Genomic DNA, 16,508 nt, shown 5'->3' on the forward strand with positions numbered 1-16,508 from the left:
GTAGCTGGTGGGTACACCCCACGAATAATGGCTCATAGGCATTCTCAAGTTAGTACTGAAGATCTACCACAGATGCGGAGCACTGCTGATTACGGACGAACTTGTAACTCAGAAAACGGTTCTCTGCGGAAAGAGCAGCAGATCCTGCAGACACTAATGGATCCTTGCAGTCGTCAGGGCCTATCAGCTGTTATCAAATTTGATAACTTTCCAAGCAGCCATACTCGAGTAGCCTGAAAAGTTTGATAGATGTGCTATCAGTGTTCATTGCTTTTGCATTCCAGTAGAAATTTTCATTGCGAGCATTACAGAAGAAAAACTCCCATCAATCCCCTCAATTGCAACTCATAAAACCGCTAAACTTCACGAGCTGGTCTGATAACCATAGCAGTCGTCGCACCACTGAATACCGAGCGATCTTTCGACAGCGCGCAAGTTCCTCTTGAACCAGAACATTACGCTTCCAAAGATCTCGATCCCGAAAACTGGGTCTAACTCCACGTCCCCGCGGTCGGAAATCATTGCCGTCTTTCAGTGAACGATATCGAGTCGACAACAGGGCCGATTTATGCAATCATGGCATCTTCACTTCACCTAAAAAACGTTCTCGCGTCAAGTCCTTCTCCATATGTAAGTCACAATCCTGCTCTGGCGCCTGTATCGCACGCTGACAGCTACAAGCTCCGCGCTCATAAAGACAACCCAGTGGCATGGCAGGAATGGGGGCCTATGGCTACCGAGCATGCAAAGACACATCAACGCATGATATTCCTTAGTGTGGGTTACACGTAGGTCACGATGAGTACCGGTGTTAGAAGCTCGTTCGCTGACTCGATTGCAGCGCATGCCATTGGTGCCATGTCATGGAAAAGGAGTCGTTCTCCTCGCCTGAAGTCGCCGAAGTGCTCAACAAAAACTTCATTCCTATTAAGCTTGACAGAGAATCTCGGCCAGACCTTGATGAGATATACATGAACTTTGTCACAGCCACGACCGGACATGGAGGTTGGCCACTTAACGTCTTCCTTACTCCAGATTTGAAGCCAATCTTTGGTGGCACCTACTGGCCAGGCCCAGTTTCAAGCACGACTGCACCTTCTGGAATTGATGACGACAAGCCTCTGAACTTCCTCGATGTTCTGAACAAGATGGTCGATGTCTGGAACAGGGAGCGACAGAGGTGTCTGCTGTCGGCCGAAGACATGACCCAGCAGTTGCAGGAGTTTGCGCTCGAAGGCAGCTATCGATCGACGCGGCCCAGTAGTCCTGCGGGATCCAATGATGCCGAGCCTATAGATCTTGATCTCCTTGATGATGCATTGGCACATTTTGTCACCAAGTACGACAGAGACATGGGCGGCTTTAGTATCGCACCAAAGTTTCCCATGCCAGTCAACTTACGTTTCTTACTGCGTCTTGGTGCCTCTGTTAGAAATGACGGACGGGCTAGAACACACACTAGGTTCGGTTTTCCAGCTCCAATACCTGCTATACTTGGCAAGAAGTCGTGTACAACAGCTGCCACTATGGCACTACACACCCTCCTTGCGATGTCTAGATCTGGCCTCAGAGATCACCTGGGCCACGGCTTTCACAGATACAGTGTTACACCTGATTGGAACCTACCACATTTCGAGAAAATGCTTTACGATAATGCTGAGTTACTGGCAGTCTATTGCGATGCATGGGCTCTGAGTCAGAATCCGGAAATACTGGGCACAATCTATGACCTAGTCGAGTACTTCACGAGCATGGAGTCGCCTATCGTACGAAGACAAGGAGGATGGTTTTCAAGCGAAGATGCAGATTCATATCCAGGCCTGAATGCACAGGATGAAAAGAAGGAAGGTGCCTACTACGTCTGGACAATGAAAGAGTTCAAACAAATCCTGGGGGACCGGGACGCAAGCATTCTTGCACGGCACTTCGGGGCACGACCTGACGGGAACGTTCCAGCCAAGTACGACGTTCACGACGAGCTCCTGAACCAGAACACCATCTTCGTCAGCGTCACACCTTCGATGCTCGCGAAAGAGTTCAAACTCAAAGAAGCCGATATCGTCAAGATCATAAAGTCTGGAAAGTCAAAATTGGAAGAATACAGATCGGCCAATCGAAGCAAACCAGACATCGACGACAAGGTCATTGCATCCTGGAACGGTTTGGCTATCAACGCTCTCGCCAGAGCAGCAGCAACTCTCAGCCAAATCGACGAAGGACGAGCCCAGAAGTGTCGCGATGGTGCAATCCGTGGCCTAATGTTCATCAAGAACGAAATGTACAACCCAAAAACAGGAAAACTAACACGGATACACAACCCGACATCCGCTCAAGACGACCCAACGCGCGACCTCGCATTCGTCGACGACTACGCCCACATCATCAAGGCCGCCATCGGCGTCTACGACTTGACGCTCGACTTCCAATACCTCGACTTTGCATTCAAGCTGCAAGAAACGCTCGATCAACACTTCCTGGCAGGTACTACCTCAGGCGGCTACCTGCAAGCCGCAAAAGTCGACTCGCCTACCACGTTACCAGAACAGATCCTGCGTCTCAAGCCAGGCACAGATAATACCGTCCCCTCACCCAACGGCATCATCGTCTCGAATCTCTTCTACCTCTCTTCATATGCCAAGACAGCACCACAATTACAAAATGATCTAGCGCTCGGTGACAGGTTATACATGCAAGCGAAAGGCACTATTGACGCGTTCGCCGTCGAAGCACTACAGCATCCATTCCTGTATGTTACGTTACTGGCTGGCGTGGTCATGGAGAATCTGGGTATGCATAGCTTGATGGTGCCGCCTGATATGTCGTTGGAGGAGGTGCAGAGACGGGGGCTGCGAGGGTTCTCGCGGACTGTGGTTAGAGGGCCGGACGGGATGAGGAGTGGTGAGGTTATGATATGTACGAGGGATGGGGTTTGTAGGCCGTTGAAGGAGGGAGAGTTGGATGTGGGTGATGAAGAGAGTGGTGGTGCTGGTTCAACGGCTTGAAGTCATTTGTAGCTATGTATGTATTACCGTATGCATCGTTCTGCTCATCATCGAAATTCGAGTGAAACCTTGCGATCAGATCCAAGATATCGTGTCAGGTCATGTTCACCAGCAGTCAAATCAATGGACTGCACCGATCGTGTGAAGCTTTCCCTCCCATTCTGGGTATGATAGTTAGTGCCGCCGCATGTCTGGTTGCTAGCCAGTCCACATCTGAGCCTCCGCTGGTAGCGAGCGAGTAAAGAACCTGAAAGACGCCACGGAAATCAAACTCGTGGTTCTGATAAAGTCTCTAAAGGCGCTATAATGCGGCGAAAACATTGGCCTGTAGAGAGTCCAGCAACCTCCTTCAAGCTGATGGAGACAAATCCAGCCCCTCGGAACATCTCACATCGCGGATAGCATCTTCGATTTTGCGGTATATTTGGCTAGCTCCATGTTTGCAAGAGGTTTTGTTGCAGTGATATGATCCACAACGCGGGTTGGGTATCCGGTCGAGCTTTACCACGCAAGCAGCAACTGATTCACTGAAAATACCATCTGGTTCGAGATTCATTTCAGATAGGTTTTGCTGAAGCATGAACGAATACTCCTTACCACACTTACAAGGCTCACTGCGTTGGCGCCACACAGTCACAGCCTCGTAGAGTCTTTGTACCAATAACCGCCGAAGTCGAAGGCGTTGATGCTCGAGCTTGTCTGTAACAGGGTCAGTCTAACAGAATTCTATCAAGGACAATACTCACCAACGATGTTCACGAAACTTTCAGAATCATCTTCATTCAGTAGACTTGTATAGTTTCCTTCACCAGAGAGTATCAGGGATGTGGTAAGCTTCTTCACGGCCGGTTCGTTTCCAATTATCAACGCAGCTCTGAGAGTGTTGCCTAGATCGTGAAATTGTGTCGAAGCCGTAGGTAGCGTGAGCCAAGCCTGAACAAGAACCGCCAGAGCCTCCTGGAGCGCGTACTTGTCGACTGCTTTTGCAACTTCGAGAATTTGATTGGCATCTGGGTTTTCTGGAACTAGATGTTGTTTGAAATGTAAACAATAGCAAACAGTTGTCATTGCGCTCGGATCCTCCTCTGGTAGAGGTAGTTCTGGCGGGTTATCGTAACTTAGAGCTTGGCCTTCTGCGTAGTTTGGTCCTAGGAAAGCCTCAAAGGTCTTCGAGGCGGCTCGCAGGAACATGGAATTGACCTTAAGTTTGACGATGCCTTTACCTGAACCAACGACAAGAATAACATCGCCGCGGTCGACGATGTTCGTAACTTCGACTTCTGCAGTCGACATCGTGCTGGTTGGTAAAGAGAGGTAATTGCGCAGAACCAAAAAAAAGAGTAGGAAGGATAGTAGGTTAAAGTAAATTCGATGGGGTGGCAAGAACTTTGTCACTTTTAGTGACAGTGTGTATCTGTGACAACTGGTAAAGTGATGGTCAATTACTGCTGAACCTTCACTCACCCGATTTCTCGTCGAATCTGCTGGAAGCTCGCAGGTTTTATAAGCCTCAATAACACGTTTGGTAGCCCCTTCAGTGTGCACATGCCGGCTTGTGCGTTCTGGTGCATTCAATCTTGATATTTGATTTGAAGGGCGATTCAGCCTGTCGACCGTCTCCAATACTGCCAGTGGGGAAGGAGCTGGTTGTTCCGCTTCTGAAACGTGGGAAAAGAGCTGGAAGGGTATGCAGAAGTATCTATTTCGAACAAGATTGAGAGGAGACTGATCATGTTCCTTGCCTACTCACCACCTCCCCCAAAGATGTCCCACAACTTTGAAACAATGCCTCCTTCTTCACCACCTCCATCCCCAACATTGTTATCTGCCCATGGATCAGAATTGCCACTACCCCAGACATCTCCTTCTTGTCCTTGTCCACCTTGTTCAGCAGGAAATTGAGATTCTGAACCTGCTCCATATTGAGGCGATTGTGGATCAGCTTGGTCGGCATAACCAGATTCATTGACACCTGTGCCAGGATATGGCTGTTCAGGTGATTGCGGACTGTTGGAATCACCACGGCCCATACCTCTTTGCATGGCTTCGTATCCTGCGAGACTGCCAGCACCAGCTATGGCACCTTCACCAGCACCTGCTGCGCCAGCGACACCTCTACCAGCAGTTCCAATAGCAGCACCCGAGACTGTCTCTCCAATCGCAGTGCCAGCACCTGCCTCAGCAGCTCCTCCTGCCGCCGCTCCTCCTGCTGCGGCCCCTCCTTCTGTAGCACCACCACCACCCATCATGAACGGCATCGGGATTATGCCCCCACCTCTGGAGTGACGTGAAAAATAATCAAAGTCTACGGTAACAGCAGTGGCGAGCATAAGTGCTCTCTGGTCAAGAGTCATACCAAACCTATCGCCTCCCAAGGCCTCAGCATACGCAGGCTCATTTTTGTGAGTTTGAGAAACAATATGTCTCTGATGTGCTTCTTGATCTAGACCTGCGGCATCCATCCTCAGCACATATGTGCCAGTATCTGTAAAGAATTCTCGGCCTAAGCCACCCCAGTTGCGATTCACAGAACCAATGAGCTTGTTATCTGAGCCTTTGAGTGAGAAGTCCCAGCTGAGAAATGGCTCATCAATGTAAGCGAACTGAGCAAAATGATCTTGGTTCTTGACTTGGTTCTGTTGTAGCCCAGACAGATCGTCTGGTACTGCTTGTTGTCCAAGTTCTTGTATGACAGGCAGCTCATGCGCGAGGAACAAGTTGTACTTCCTCCTTAGCGGCGCCCACTCACTTTGACATTCTCCAATCACTTTCATCTCTTCCAATTTCAAGCTTGATATTTGCTGATTCGTGACAGCATCTGCAACGGCATTGCTCTTTACCACATCAGTAGAGCTGCTTGTGGTCAAGCTACTGGCCAATTCTACAGGATCGTACACTCTTATCCTGGTATTTATCCAGCTAAAAGGTCTGTGAAAGCGCAGGACCTCTTGGCCATCACGTCCAAAGACATGAACCATGAAAGAACGATGCGTTCGGAACCACTGTCGGCCCATCGTCTTTGCGATACCTCCATCATGTTCTGCCATGTATCCGATATGGTTCCCCTGTGGATCCATAATCACATATCTGTTTGCTTGTTCGAAGCCTAGAAAGACGTTCATCATCTCAATCTGCCGCTGAACGACGAGACCTGATTGCTCGAGGAGGGCAGTAGAGGGGTGGCTCGTCTTCAGGATAGCTCGAGGGTCTTCTGGTATATGTACAGGCGCTAGGAGACTGTTGTTCGAACTGTCTGTTTGAGACAAAAGGCTAGAGATACTCGGCTGTTGCAGAGCAGGAGCTGGAGGCTGTTGTGGTGCGCCATTCTCGTGGGGCAAATCTGTGGAGGATTGCTTCGCTGGAGTTGGTTGTTGCGATGGAGGTGGCCTCGAAGGACGGGTCCTCAATGTGCGTATGAGTAGAGGGCGAAACTTGCGTACTTCGAGGAATTGTAGAACGGGACGTGGTCTCCAGCATGTTTGTAGTGCTGCCATGCTGGGCAATGTGTCAGGATGCGTTCGTTCGTGTCTCGATGGCGATGGCAGTGTCTCACGTTGACATGTAAGTCACCTGCAGAAAATGTCGCAAACGATGAGGAAGATGATCGATCACTGATAGAACATGATGTTCTGCAAGACTGGTGTTGTCGATGGCAATGTTGATGATGACATTGCATGGCAGCCTTGCATCCAAATTCAGGCTCCGCAAATGTGGTCTAGAGGTCGAGACGGTTGAGTATACTCTTCTAACCCTTTCTCACATGATCGCAATCGCGTAGTTGTTGGCTTAAATTCTTGATTCACCCTCTGGACGTAATAGTCGATGTGTCCAATGACCCTGGTGGTGGTAGTATCGCTGGCTCTGTCCTCTCCGTCTCATCCGGAGTAATGATACAGTTTTATTCTACGTTCTTTGGTGTGATGCACAAGCCAACAAACATACACCACCGAGCCGAAGCCACAGAGCCAGGAGGTCCGCGAGCAAAGACTCATATCGAGGATACTATGGTGATGGTACCTTCAGTTCTGATTGAAGAGGTCCGACGGACCACAATGAGTAGCTCTTCCAAAATACCCAGCGATTGTGCTCGCTCAATATAGTCCGGTGGTGACTAGCCAGGACAAGCACGAAGTTCATGGTAATGCTAACGCTCAAGCTGCAAGATCTTGAGAGCTGGTGTCCGTGAATTAAGTCACCAGAACATCAGCTTGTTCATGCTGGTTTTATGGCAAAAGAAAACATATCATACGAGGTTGTTTCTACTTCACTAGGATTTCAGCCCCTCTCATCAGGCTCTGGCAACTACGTTCATCGCCCTCGTTGCTGATACTTCAATAGTTCCACTCTTTCACCTCCAGTTGTACACAACACCGACTCTAGTTGGCGATGAATGTTCTACAGTCGCCAGTTTCGGACTATGCCAAAGGTAGGTGAGCGCTCAAATGGGTGGTCAAGCTTAATGCCGTCAGGTGCTCTTTGCAAGTCGTTATCGAAGGCCATCCTAGACGACAGCTACAGCAGCGACTTGCTGAGTGAAGCCGACGAAACAGCACTCTATGCTTCCTGTTGCACTCATGGTACCTCTCGACCAGCAACCTTTCCAATAATTGACGTTGACGTGATATCGATAGGAGCGTTAGTCACATCAATCATACTGAGGGTGAACAAAATCATGAATTCACTGCTAGAGACACGTCCATGGACTACGCTGCGAATGGCGGATGAGTTGACCCAAAAACATAGAAGGAAGCGGTACAAGCAAAAGTCAACTCTTTCCTCGTATCTGAGTCGGACCTTGTTAGTGGCAGATATTTCGAGAAGGCTACGCTATAGGCGTTGGATACGCACGACTCAGATGGTACTGGAAAGTGAGAGTCAAGTATTGGCTATGCTGAAGGAGATTAGGGTCACAGCGATGAGAAGCCGGCAGTCTTTGGTAGAAGAAAAGTTCAAACGTGCATATGACAACTTGGACGAGCTTTTCGAAGGTCTAGCATGATTGAGGTATTGAGGCAAACCAACGGCAATCTGTCTTACTGTAAAGGTCATATTTGAGCAAAGAAAGAACGAGCATACAAGTACGCAATACGACCGCTATTTTGGAAGTTTGAACTTGACAAACAGGAAATTCTGGCTAGACAAGATTCATGCACTCTCACATTTTTTGGCCTGGATGGAGGTTGGACGTGCAATGAGTAAAGATTTTTCTATATTCTCATCTTCGATTAGTCGCGTGCTCTGGCACCACTTCCTTGTTTTCTAAATACAAGCAGCACCCATCGATATGTGTATCGACAAAAGTTAATGCATCGCCTATTAGCACTGCAAAACCAGAGGCACGTGCTCAATCATTGTCCAATTCGCAGGGGCCGAGGTATGAGCATTGTTCGATCGAAAAGTTATCGAGAGAGGCATCTCCGTGATCGCGCATGAAAGCTGCATGGGCGTGCATTTACGTTCTTTTATCATTACAGTGCTTTGAGGTGTCCCGCTGTTCAATTTATATCACATTATCGTTGGCTTCGATTCCCTAGTGTTGTACGTTTGAATGGGAATCTGAAGAGTCGACACGATCGCGATCATATCAACCAAAGATGCGACGAGATAAGCACGACAGATTCTCGCCATCGTGATCATCTTTGGGATACACTATCTAGGGCGGACTTTTGACTTCAATTGAGATGTCGGACTCAGTGGGCACGTTTCCAGATTCATGGCACTAGAGAAAGTCCTAACCATCCGTCAGATCGTGTGTTCGTCCACGCCCTCGCGACCGTCCGACGTCTGCCTCGAACAGGCTCCTCACGACCACCACCTGCCTCACGCCTCCGTCTATATGGCTTGTACAAGCAGTCCATGGAAGGCGACGTCGAGGCAATCCTGCCGCGCCCGACTCTGCCAGTATCGTCTCCGGATCCGAATAATTCCTCCGTACATCGCTATGCCTCTCGAGACCTTCGGACACGCGAAGCACAGGCCGAAATTGAAAAGTGGGATGCCTGGCATGGTTGTAGGAGTATGAGCAGGACGGAGGCGAAGAGGCAGTATATTTCTACGCTTGTTGACACTATGAAAGAATACGCAAGTGGCACAGCTGAGAGTCGAGAGCTGGTCAGTGAACTAGAATTTGTTTGGAACCAAATAAAGAATCAGAGTGGCAGTGATCCGGACAATCACAGTAGGAGCCCGAGTAACAACAGTCAGGAGAGTCCGACACGAAAATTGGAGCGGGCAGGGATGGCGAGCGGGTCGCTGGAAAGGAGCCAGAGTCAGATTAACAGCATGAGTTTCAGAAGTGATAGGCCGAGTATTGGATCGACTGATCTAGGAGGCGGACTGCTATCACGACAGGCTTCCGGATCACAGCCACCAGCGAGGCAGAAACAGACACGTCTAAAACGGACAGAGTCTGGGCTCAGGGTACTGTCACCTGTATCTCAAGGAGACTCGGACTCAATAATTGAACCGGTGGACGCAGAAGTTGAAGATGAAGGAAATTACGAGCATCACGACGACGACGATAACGATGAAAACGAACAATTGGATACTGCACCTACCTCTCCGTTAGCCGGCCGCCCACGTGCTCGTAGGCGTAGCACGAACCACTCACAGCCTCTCCCTGGCGCTGGTATCACATCGTGGCAGCGTACTCTGGAGTCGCAGCTCCACGCCTTGAAGACTGAGATCGCTGCACTCAGAGAGCAGTTGTCCGCCAACCACCTACTCTCCTCAAGTAGCTTCAGCCACACCTACTATTCAATGAATACTCGTCAGCGTATCGTCCACCGCGCGAAACTCTACCTCAGAACTTTTGGTTTGCTGTTCCTTAAGCAGGTGTTTGTGCAACTCGGAGTTCTGTCGATTGTCTTAGTCTGGGGTCGGTTGAGTGGTGATTTAAGAGCTGAGCGAATAGTGAGAACGACGTTTACAAGGGCTCGAAAATGGGTGAGGGACTTCTTTGGAAATGTGCTTTTCTGGCTGTTTGATTTGTTCAGCAGACAAGGCAGACTTGGCTTTATAGGGAGGATATTAAGGTTGTCTTAACATGTGAGATTTGATTATCTAATGGAGCAAATTAAGCAAGTGCGAAGGTGGTCTCCCCGTTTCTTGTGAGAACAATACGAGCGACTACGTCACACTACCTGACCGTGAGGGAGGTGCTCCCTTCAGCCACTGGCTTTAGAGATCAACGCAAACCGAGAGAATACAACGACTGGATACACAGAGCCCATGCAAGGCACTGAAGAATGTATGCGATTGTCCCAAGTCATTCAGAGCACGGCATAAACTCATGCAAGATGAGGGTCATTGTCATTGTTTCAAGACTTGGCCCCCGAACAAGGCTGTGCTACTGACCGCTCAAACTGGTATCTGAACTCACTATCGACTGAATGCAAGAGTATGAAGTTGTACAAGAACGGACAAGGCAGACCATGCCGTCCAGTCCGCAAGACAGCTATGCTCATTCGCGACAGTCTCCCGAACTGCTGTAACGTCGTTGTCAGTGCCTTGAGCTTGTTGACCAGCTGCGGCGATACGTGCCGATGCGCATGGGGTTTTTTGTGCGAGCGACAATACAGTATCGACCAGGAGGACATATCCAATCCTCGGCTGCGCCACCACGAGTCAGACTTTACCATAGGCGAAGACCTCCGATAAGCTCGACAGACTACTTGCCTTTGCAAGGGCAAGCGTTGGAACCACAAATGCTTGGCCCACGCGTTACTCCGCCGGTCTTCGTCGATCCTCCGCAAAGTCTCGAAGACCTGCCAGCCACGTGAGGCTTTCATTGAGCCCTTCCGAGGTCTGCTGAAGGTTAGAGTCTGCTAGCTTCCTGGTTGTGGTGCATTTTGTGTCACATTGTTGGCACGACATCCCAACGTTGTGTTTGAATTGATGTATACAGGCTCTGTGAGGATGCGATCTCGAAAGCACTTGAGTATGAGCCAGAATCGACTGATCACAATGCATATCGATAGAGATCCTTGTCGTTCTGTCGTCACCCAACCTTCGTACTCGAGTTGCTCACACCAGCTCAGGCTGCTTGCACGTATCTCGTCAGATCAAGGACAGGGGACTATAAGCTTGGCCGACTCATGCCAAGATCACCTTACCTGTTCAGGTGGGGCTACGACCGCTTGAGAACCTGTTACAAAACAGAAACGTATCTTTCCCGCTCTTAAGCGTCCTTGGCGCGTTCCTGCAAAGCTGCAAGACCAGAACCTCCAATGCAACCCTGCTTGATAGGCGGGTGAAAACTGCCTTGGCGGCCTTTCCGATGGTGGCTATTATTGCCCGTCACTTGAGAGGCAATAATGAATATCTGATCGGTTGTGCGAGTCTGCCAGAAGATAAAGTGTCACGCTCCTGTCTGCTCGTGAGACGTGTCTGTTTATCGTCTATTTTAGACATCGATTTCACTTCGTCTTCCCTCATCTTACGTTCTGCTATTGAAGTCCACCATGCATAACGGTGTGCGCGATACACCGTCGCCTGACGAATGGCCTCCTGAGAAAGGACAGCATACACTGGGCGACAAGGGCTATCACAATGGCGAAGGCCCAACGATTCAAGTGGCTGGCCACGAAGTCGCTGCTGGTACAGCACTTCACCGAGGGCTGAAAGCTCGTCATATTACTATGATAGCCATTGGTGGTGCTATCGGTACTGGGTTGATCATCGTAAGTTCTCACAAAAGACTACAAGCGGAGCACATCTTCACGACAGCGGCTGCCTAACCTACAAAGGGAGGCTAATATTTTGATAGGGTACTGGTGCTGCTTTAGCTCGTGCTGGTCCTGGTTCTGTGTTCATCGCCTACACTATGGTTGGTTTCCTAGTTTACTTGGTCATGGCAGCCTTGGGAGAAATGGCTGCGTGGCTTCCGATGTCCTCTGGTTTTACTGGCTATGCTACTCGCTTCTGCGATCCTTCACTGGGTTTCGCTCTAGGTTGGACATATTGGTTCAAATACATCATTGTCACCCCGAACCAGCTGACGGCAGCGGCATTGGTCATTCAGTACTGGGTTGATCGCGACCGAATCAATCCTGGTGTCTGGATTACAATCTTCCTGGTTGTCATCATCGCTATCAACTACTTCGGTATCCGCTTCTTTGGTGAATTCGAGTTCTGGCTTTCGTCTATCAAGGTCGTCACAATTGTCGGGCTGATCATTCTTGCTCTAGTCATTGCTCTTGGTGGGGCTGATGGAGATCGAAGAGGCTTTCGATACTGGAAGAATCCAGGCGCTTTCAACGAGTACATCATGGAAGGCGCTGCGGGTCGATTCTTAGGCTTCTGGTCTACCATGGTCACAGCAGTATTTGCATATTTGGGAACCGAACTCGTGGGTGTTACGGTTGGAGAGGCTCAAAATCCAAGAAAGGTGGTTCCACGAGCCATCAAGCTGACATTCTACCGAATCTTGTTCTTCTACTGCTTGTCAGGTGAATAGATCCAGCATTACTTTTCCGTACTGGGCTAACTTCTCTAGTACTATTCATCGGCATGTGTGTACCATACAATTCTCCAGAACTCACCTTCGCTACCAAGCAGACGACTGGGGCCTCCGCTTCACCATTTGTTGTCGCTATTCTCGAAGCTGGCATCCAAGGTCTCCCCAGTGTCATCAACGGAGCAATTCTGCTCTTCGTATTCTCGGCTAGCAACAGCGATCTTTACATTGCGAGCAGAACACTATACGGCCTAGCTGTCAACGGCAACGCACCAAGGATTTTCAAACGGACCGACTCACGAGGTGTGCCAATCTATGCTTTGGGAATGAGTGCTATGTTTGCTCTACTGGCATACATGAACGTCGCAGATGATTCCAAGACTGTATTCGGATACTTTGTCAATCTCGTCACCATTTTCGGTCTAGAAACCTGGATCAGTATATTGGTCACCCATATCTGGTGGATCAAAGCACGACGAGCACAAAACCTTCCAGACAGTGCACTACCCTTCGTTGCTCCATTGGGAATCAATGGCTCCTGGGGTGCTCTAATATTCTGTGTGTTGATCGCCGTAACCAAGAACTTCAGCGTCTTCACCTACAGCCGAAGTTATGGCAATTTTGATTACAAGAACTTTGTCACTGGTTATATCGGCATCCCAATCTATTTGATTCTTCTCTTTGGACACAAGATCTTGACGAAGAGCAAGGGTGTTAAGGCTCACGAAGCGGATTTCTATACTGGCAAGGACATCATTGACAGGGAGGAGGAAGAGTTTTTGGCTGCTAAGGCTGCCAAAAAACAGGCTCAAGGTGAAAAGAAAGGAAAGGCTGGCTGGTTCTACAAGACCTTCATTGGCTGGCTCTTCTAGAGTGCTGGAGTGGTTCACGACTTAATGATCAAAACACAAGTATTGTGAAATAGCAAGCGATTTTCTGCAGAAAGTGAATACAAGCTCTGAACACTTAATCATCGACTTGCTTTGTACACATCATGCTCAACTTGGTGACTCCCAGAGCCGAAACAAGAGAATCACAGACATAAGATTTGACGCCGAGTTTGGCGTGAAGGTAGTAACAATGCATACGCATCGAGACTGTTCTCGTAGGCATCCAAACCCTGTTGTTTAGACGTGTGCCTGCCCTTTTATCCATGCCTAAGGCAGCATACAATCATCACCTGTCTGATTGGCTAGCGGCTACTTCCGAGGTGACTGCCCTCGATCGTTATTGCTCAAGCCATCATCGACAGCTTGAGGTGGGCTTACCTTTACTGAGCAGCAACAACAACTTTCCTTGCGATTGAAAGGTGTTGACTCCGATATGTCCGTCAATATGTTTTCCCAGAGGGCGGTACAGACGTCCATGCGACGACGTAAGTGGCGACTATGAGCTTGACATACCGATGACTGACCGATTTGCAGTCGCTACGATACGACCAACGAACTCCTCAACGCGAATGTTAAGCCCTGCAGCCATTGCAACTGGCCAAATAAGGTTAGTCAAGAGAGATGGACAACAAGAAGTGCTGTCTGAAGCGGAAGAACCGCTGAAGAGCCATATCAAGATAGAGAGCAAGAACATGCACTGACACTACTTCCTCTTAGACTTGCAGCAACCAGCCCAACATCGACCTCATTACCCGTCTCGAGCGAGGAAGCCAACAAGCTGCTCGCAAGCCAACGCAAGAACCGACCTGTTTCACCTCACTTAGGAATTTACAGACCGCAAGTAACATGGATCCCCTCAGCCATGAACCGAGTCACCGGAAGCATCCTCTCCGGTGGTCTGTACATCTTCGGCTTTGCATACCTCGTCGCTCCTGCTTTCGGATGGCATTTGGAGAGTGCAACCATGGCCGCAACCGTCGCTGCTTGGCCAGTAGCTGCAAAAGTCGCGACAAAGTTCTTGATCGCATGGCCATTCACGTTCCACAGCTTCAACGGGCTGAGGCATTTGACTTGGGATTTGGGAGCAGTTTTGACAAATAAACAGGTCATTGTGACTGGGTGGACTGTGATTGCTCTGAGTTTCGTGACTGCTCTTGGTTTGACTTTCTACTAGGAGGACGGGCGAAGAGTTATGTGTTTAGTACAATGAAGAACTAGAATTTACGAGACGGTCGATTGCTTTATTACTGGTCTGCTTACTTTCTTTTGAGAAGGACTGCTTTATTGCAGCTTCGCCCCCTAGAGCCCTTGTGAGCACTGATCATGTCCTGAACCAAGCGCTTTACTCCAGCCTGTGAGTAGATAGTGTTAGAAAAGGTATCGAGATATTGAGCATGGCAATGGAGCCATAATCAGGGAGGGTGTACTCAACGGACACTGGCGGACATCTAGCATCAAGTTGACAAAGTTCACCTTCTATACGAAATCAAACATCACGTCTATCTTGTTTATAACAATTAACGTACGTAGCAGCTGGCCATCCAACCCTCTACGGCCCAAAGTTCGGACGCCTTTCTGGTCATCTGTCTGTCTTGCGAGTCGGGGAGGCAAGAATGCAATGAGCAAAGACCTTCAAAATCCAACCTCGGCTGGATTTCACCGTCCACCGAACACGAGCTCCTTCTTCATAGAACGATTGATCTGATGCTACAACATCCCAGAAAATTGTAGCAGAAGTTTATCTAGCTTTCCGAAAAGCACGAGTGCTGCAGGCATGTCTGGAAATTTTCACCTGATTTGACACACGCGGCGATTCGCACAAGACACTGCCAAACTCTGAAAGCCGTTACCATCTCAAGACCTTTTAAACACATATCCTGTCGATGTGAATCAAGCCGCAGCAAGCATTCTTGACGCGTACCAGAAACGTGGTTCATTCAGCCATGACGAAATTGACCTTCGAAGAGAGCTTGCAGCTGAAAGAGATCTCTGAGGTAAGAGCATAAGCCCGAATCAACATTCGGTACTGATTTTGTAAAGGACGTCTTTGAGAATGTACATCAGATATGGACATGGCCCGGCAGTGGTACAGCTCCAGGTCCAGCACTGATGTCTCTCGCAGCAGCTGCTGCATCACGAACAGCACCAGACAACTTCACTCTCGATAGCTTGCATACCGACTTTCTTAATGCACCGAATGTGAAGTCGCCCATGAGGTTTCATGTCACACGACTGAGCAATGGCAGGAGGTTTGCCGTCAGATCGGTAATGGCCAAGCAGGGGCAGACCATGCTGTACCAAGTCAACATTACTTTCGTCAATACTTCTCCGTGGACAGGTCGAGCTATGGAATATGCTGTGTCCAGAGAGACAACACATAAACTGTCAAGCATTACCAGGGATATGTTATTCCCAAAAGGCGACCTGGGTCCATTCATCAAGATCCAAAGAACACAACCAGTCTTCAAGAGTGATTCCGAAGCCCCAGAAACAGGTATCTGCACGTTTGTTTCCCAGGTCACGCCCATCCAAGCTGGTCCTGGTTCGCTGAGCCATTTATTGGGCGTCATCAGCCTCTCCGATTGCTGGGCTATCAGTGCTCCTCTTCAGCTAAATAAGATCACGTTTGGCTTGCCTGAGACCGATGATGAAAGTCAGACACTGACCGAGAATAATGTGAAGGTTTTCACTAGTTTGAATCATGCGGTTCATTTTCACGTACATGGTGGGTTTCGAGCGGACGAGTTGATATACACTGAGGCGCGAACTTCGTGGGCAAAAGATGGAAGGGCGATGTTACATTCGAATCTATTTAGTGAAGATGGCGTGCTGATAGCAACGTGCGAACAAGAGGTAAGTTACTCTGATGTGTGTCTCGTGGCAGTGACTGACCATAGCATCTGTAGTCTTTTTATGTCTTTAAGCAAGACTCTGCGTCGAAGTCCATTGCGAAACTGTAACAAGGAGCTCTCACCAGGGCTCTCGACTTTCCCATGGTAGGAATAGAACAATCATACAGATACTCGGGTCGGAGAAGTCCAATAGCAGTAAAAGAAGGAGATGTTTCAGCAGCAACGATCACAGCCCACGTGTGCTCCCCAAGACAATACCTTTCTGAGCATAATCAGAACGCAATTGCCTGGCGTCACTGAACGGGAC

At 49.1% G+C, this 16,508-nt stretch overlaps 6 protein-coding genes across 6 annotated transcripts; 4 read left to right on the forward strand and 2 right to left on the reverse strand.

Annotated features, from left to right (window-relative positions):
* Nucleotides 1-576: 576 nt before the first annotated feature.
* On the forward strand, nt 577-3,002 carry LTR64_004967 (uncharacterized protein; the record flags this gene model as incomplete). The annotated part of the gene is made up of 2 exons (XM_064899310.1): nt 577-788; nt 842-3,002. 2 exons carry the CDS (start codon nt 577-579, stop codon nt 3,000-3,002), a joined length of 2,373 nt encoding a protein of 790 aa, XP_064755267.1.
* Nucleotides 3,003-3,635: 633 nt separating this feature from the next.
* On the reverse strand, nt 3,636-4,295 carry LTR64_004968 (uncharacterized protein; the record flags this gene model as incomplete). Its single annotated transcript, XM_064899311.1, has 2 exons — nt 3,636-3,701; nt 3,753-4,295. The coding sequence occupies 2 exons, from the start codon at nt 4,293-4,295 to the stop codon at nt 3,636-3,638; spliced, it is 609 nt and encodes a 202-aa protein (XP_064755268.1).
* Nucleotides 4,296-4,744: 449 nt separating this feature from the next.
* On the reverse strand, nt 4,745-6,496 carry LTR64_004969 (uncharacterized protein; the record flags this gene model as incomplete). The annotated part of the gene is made up of 1 exon (XM_064899312.1): nt 4,745-6,496. One exon carries the CDS (start codon nt 6,494-6,496, stop codon nt 4,745-4,747), a length of 1,752 nt encoding a protein of 583 aa, XP_064755269.1.
* A 4,968-nt stretch (nt 6,497-11,464) lies between these two features.
* On the forward strand, nt 11,465-13,331 carry DIP5 (amino acid transporter; the record flags this gene model as incomplete). The annotated part of the gene is made up of 3 exons (XM_064899313.1): nt 11,465-11,683; nt 11,770-12,451; nt 12,499-13,331. The coding sequence occupies 3 exons, from the start codon at nt 11,465-11,467 to the stop codon at nt 13,329-13,331; spliced, it is 1,734 nt and encodes a 577-aa protein (XP_064755270.1).
* Nucleotides 13,332-13,794: 463 nt separating this feature from the next.
* On the forward strand, nt 13,795-14,523 carry SDH3 (cytochrome b subunit of succinate dehydrogenase, Sdh3p; the record flags this gene model as incomplete). The annotated part of the gene is made up of 3 exons (XM_064899314.1): nt 13,795-13,834; nt 13,884-13,956; nt 14,004-14,523. The coding sequence occupies 3 exons, from the start codon at nt 13,795-13,797 to the stop codon at nt 14,521-14,523; spliced, it is 633 nt and encodes a 210-aa protein (XP_064755271.1).
* Nucleotides 14,524-15,292: 769 nt separating this feature from the next.
* TES1_1 (acyl-CoA thioesterase) lies at nt 15,293-16,309 on the forward strand (the record flags this gene model as incomplete). The annotated part of the gene is made up of 3 exons (XM_064899315.1): nt 15,293-15,343; nt 15,390-16,202; nt 16,256-16,309. 3 exons carry the CDS (start codon nt 15,293-15,295, stop codon nt 16,307-16,309), a joined length of 918 nt encoding a protein of 305 aa, XP_064755272.1.
* Between the last annotated feature and the right edge of the window lie 199 nt (nt 16,310-16,508).

Source organism: Lithohypha guttulata (assembly GCF_036872675.1).
Source record: "Lithohypha guttulata strain CCFEE 5908 chromosome Unknown scaffold_3, whole genome shotgun sequence".
Classification (NCBI taxonomy): domain Eukaryota; kingdom Fungi; phylum Ascomycota; class Eurotiomycetes; order Chaetothyriales; family Trichomeriaceae; genus Lithohypha; species Lithohypha guttulata.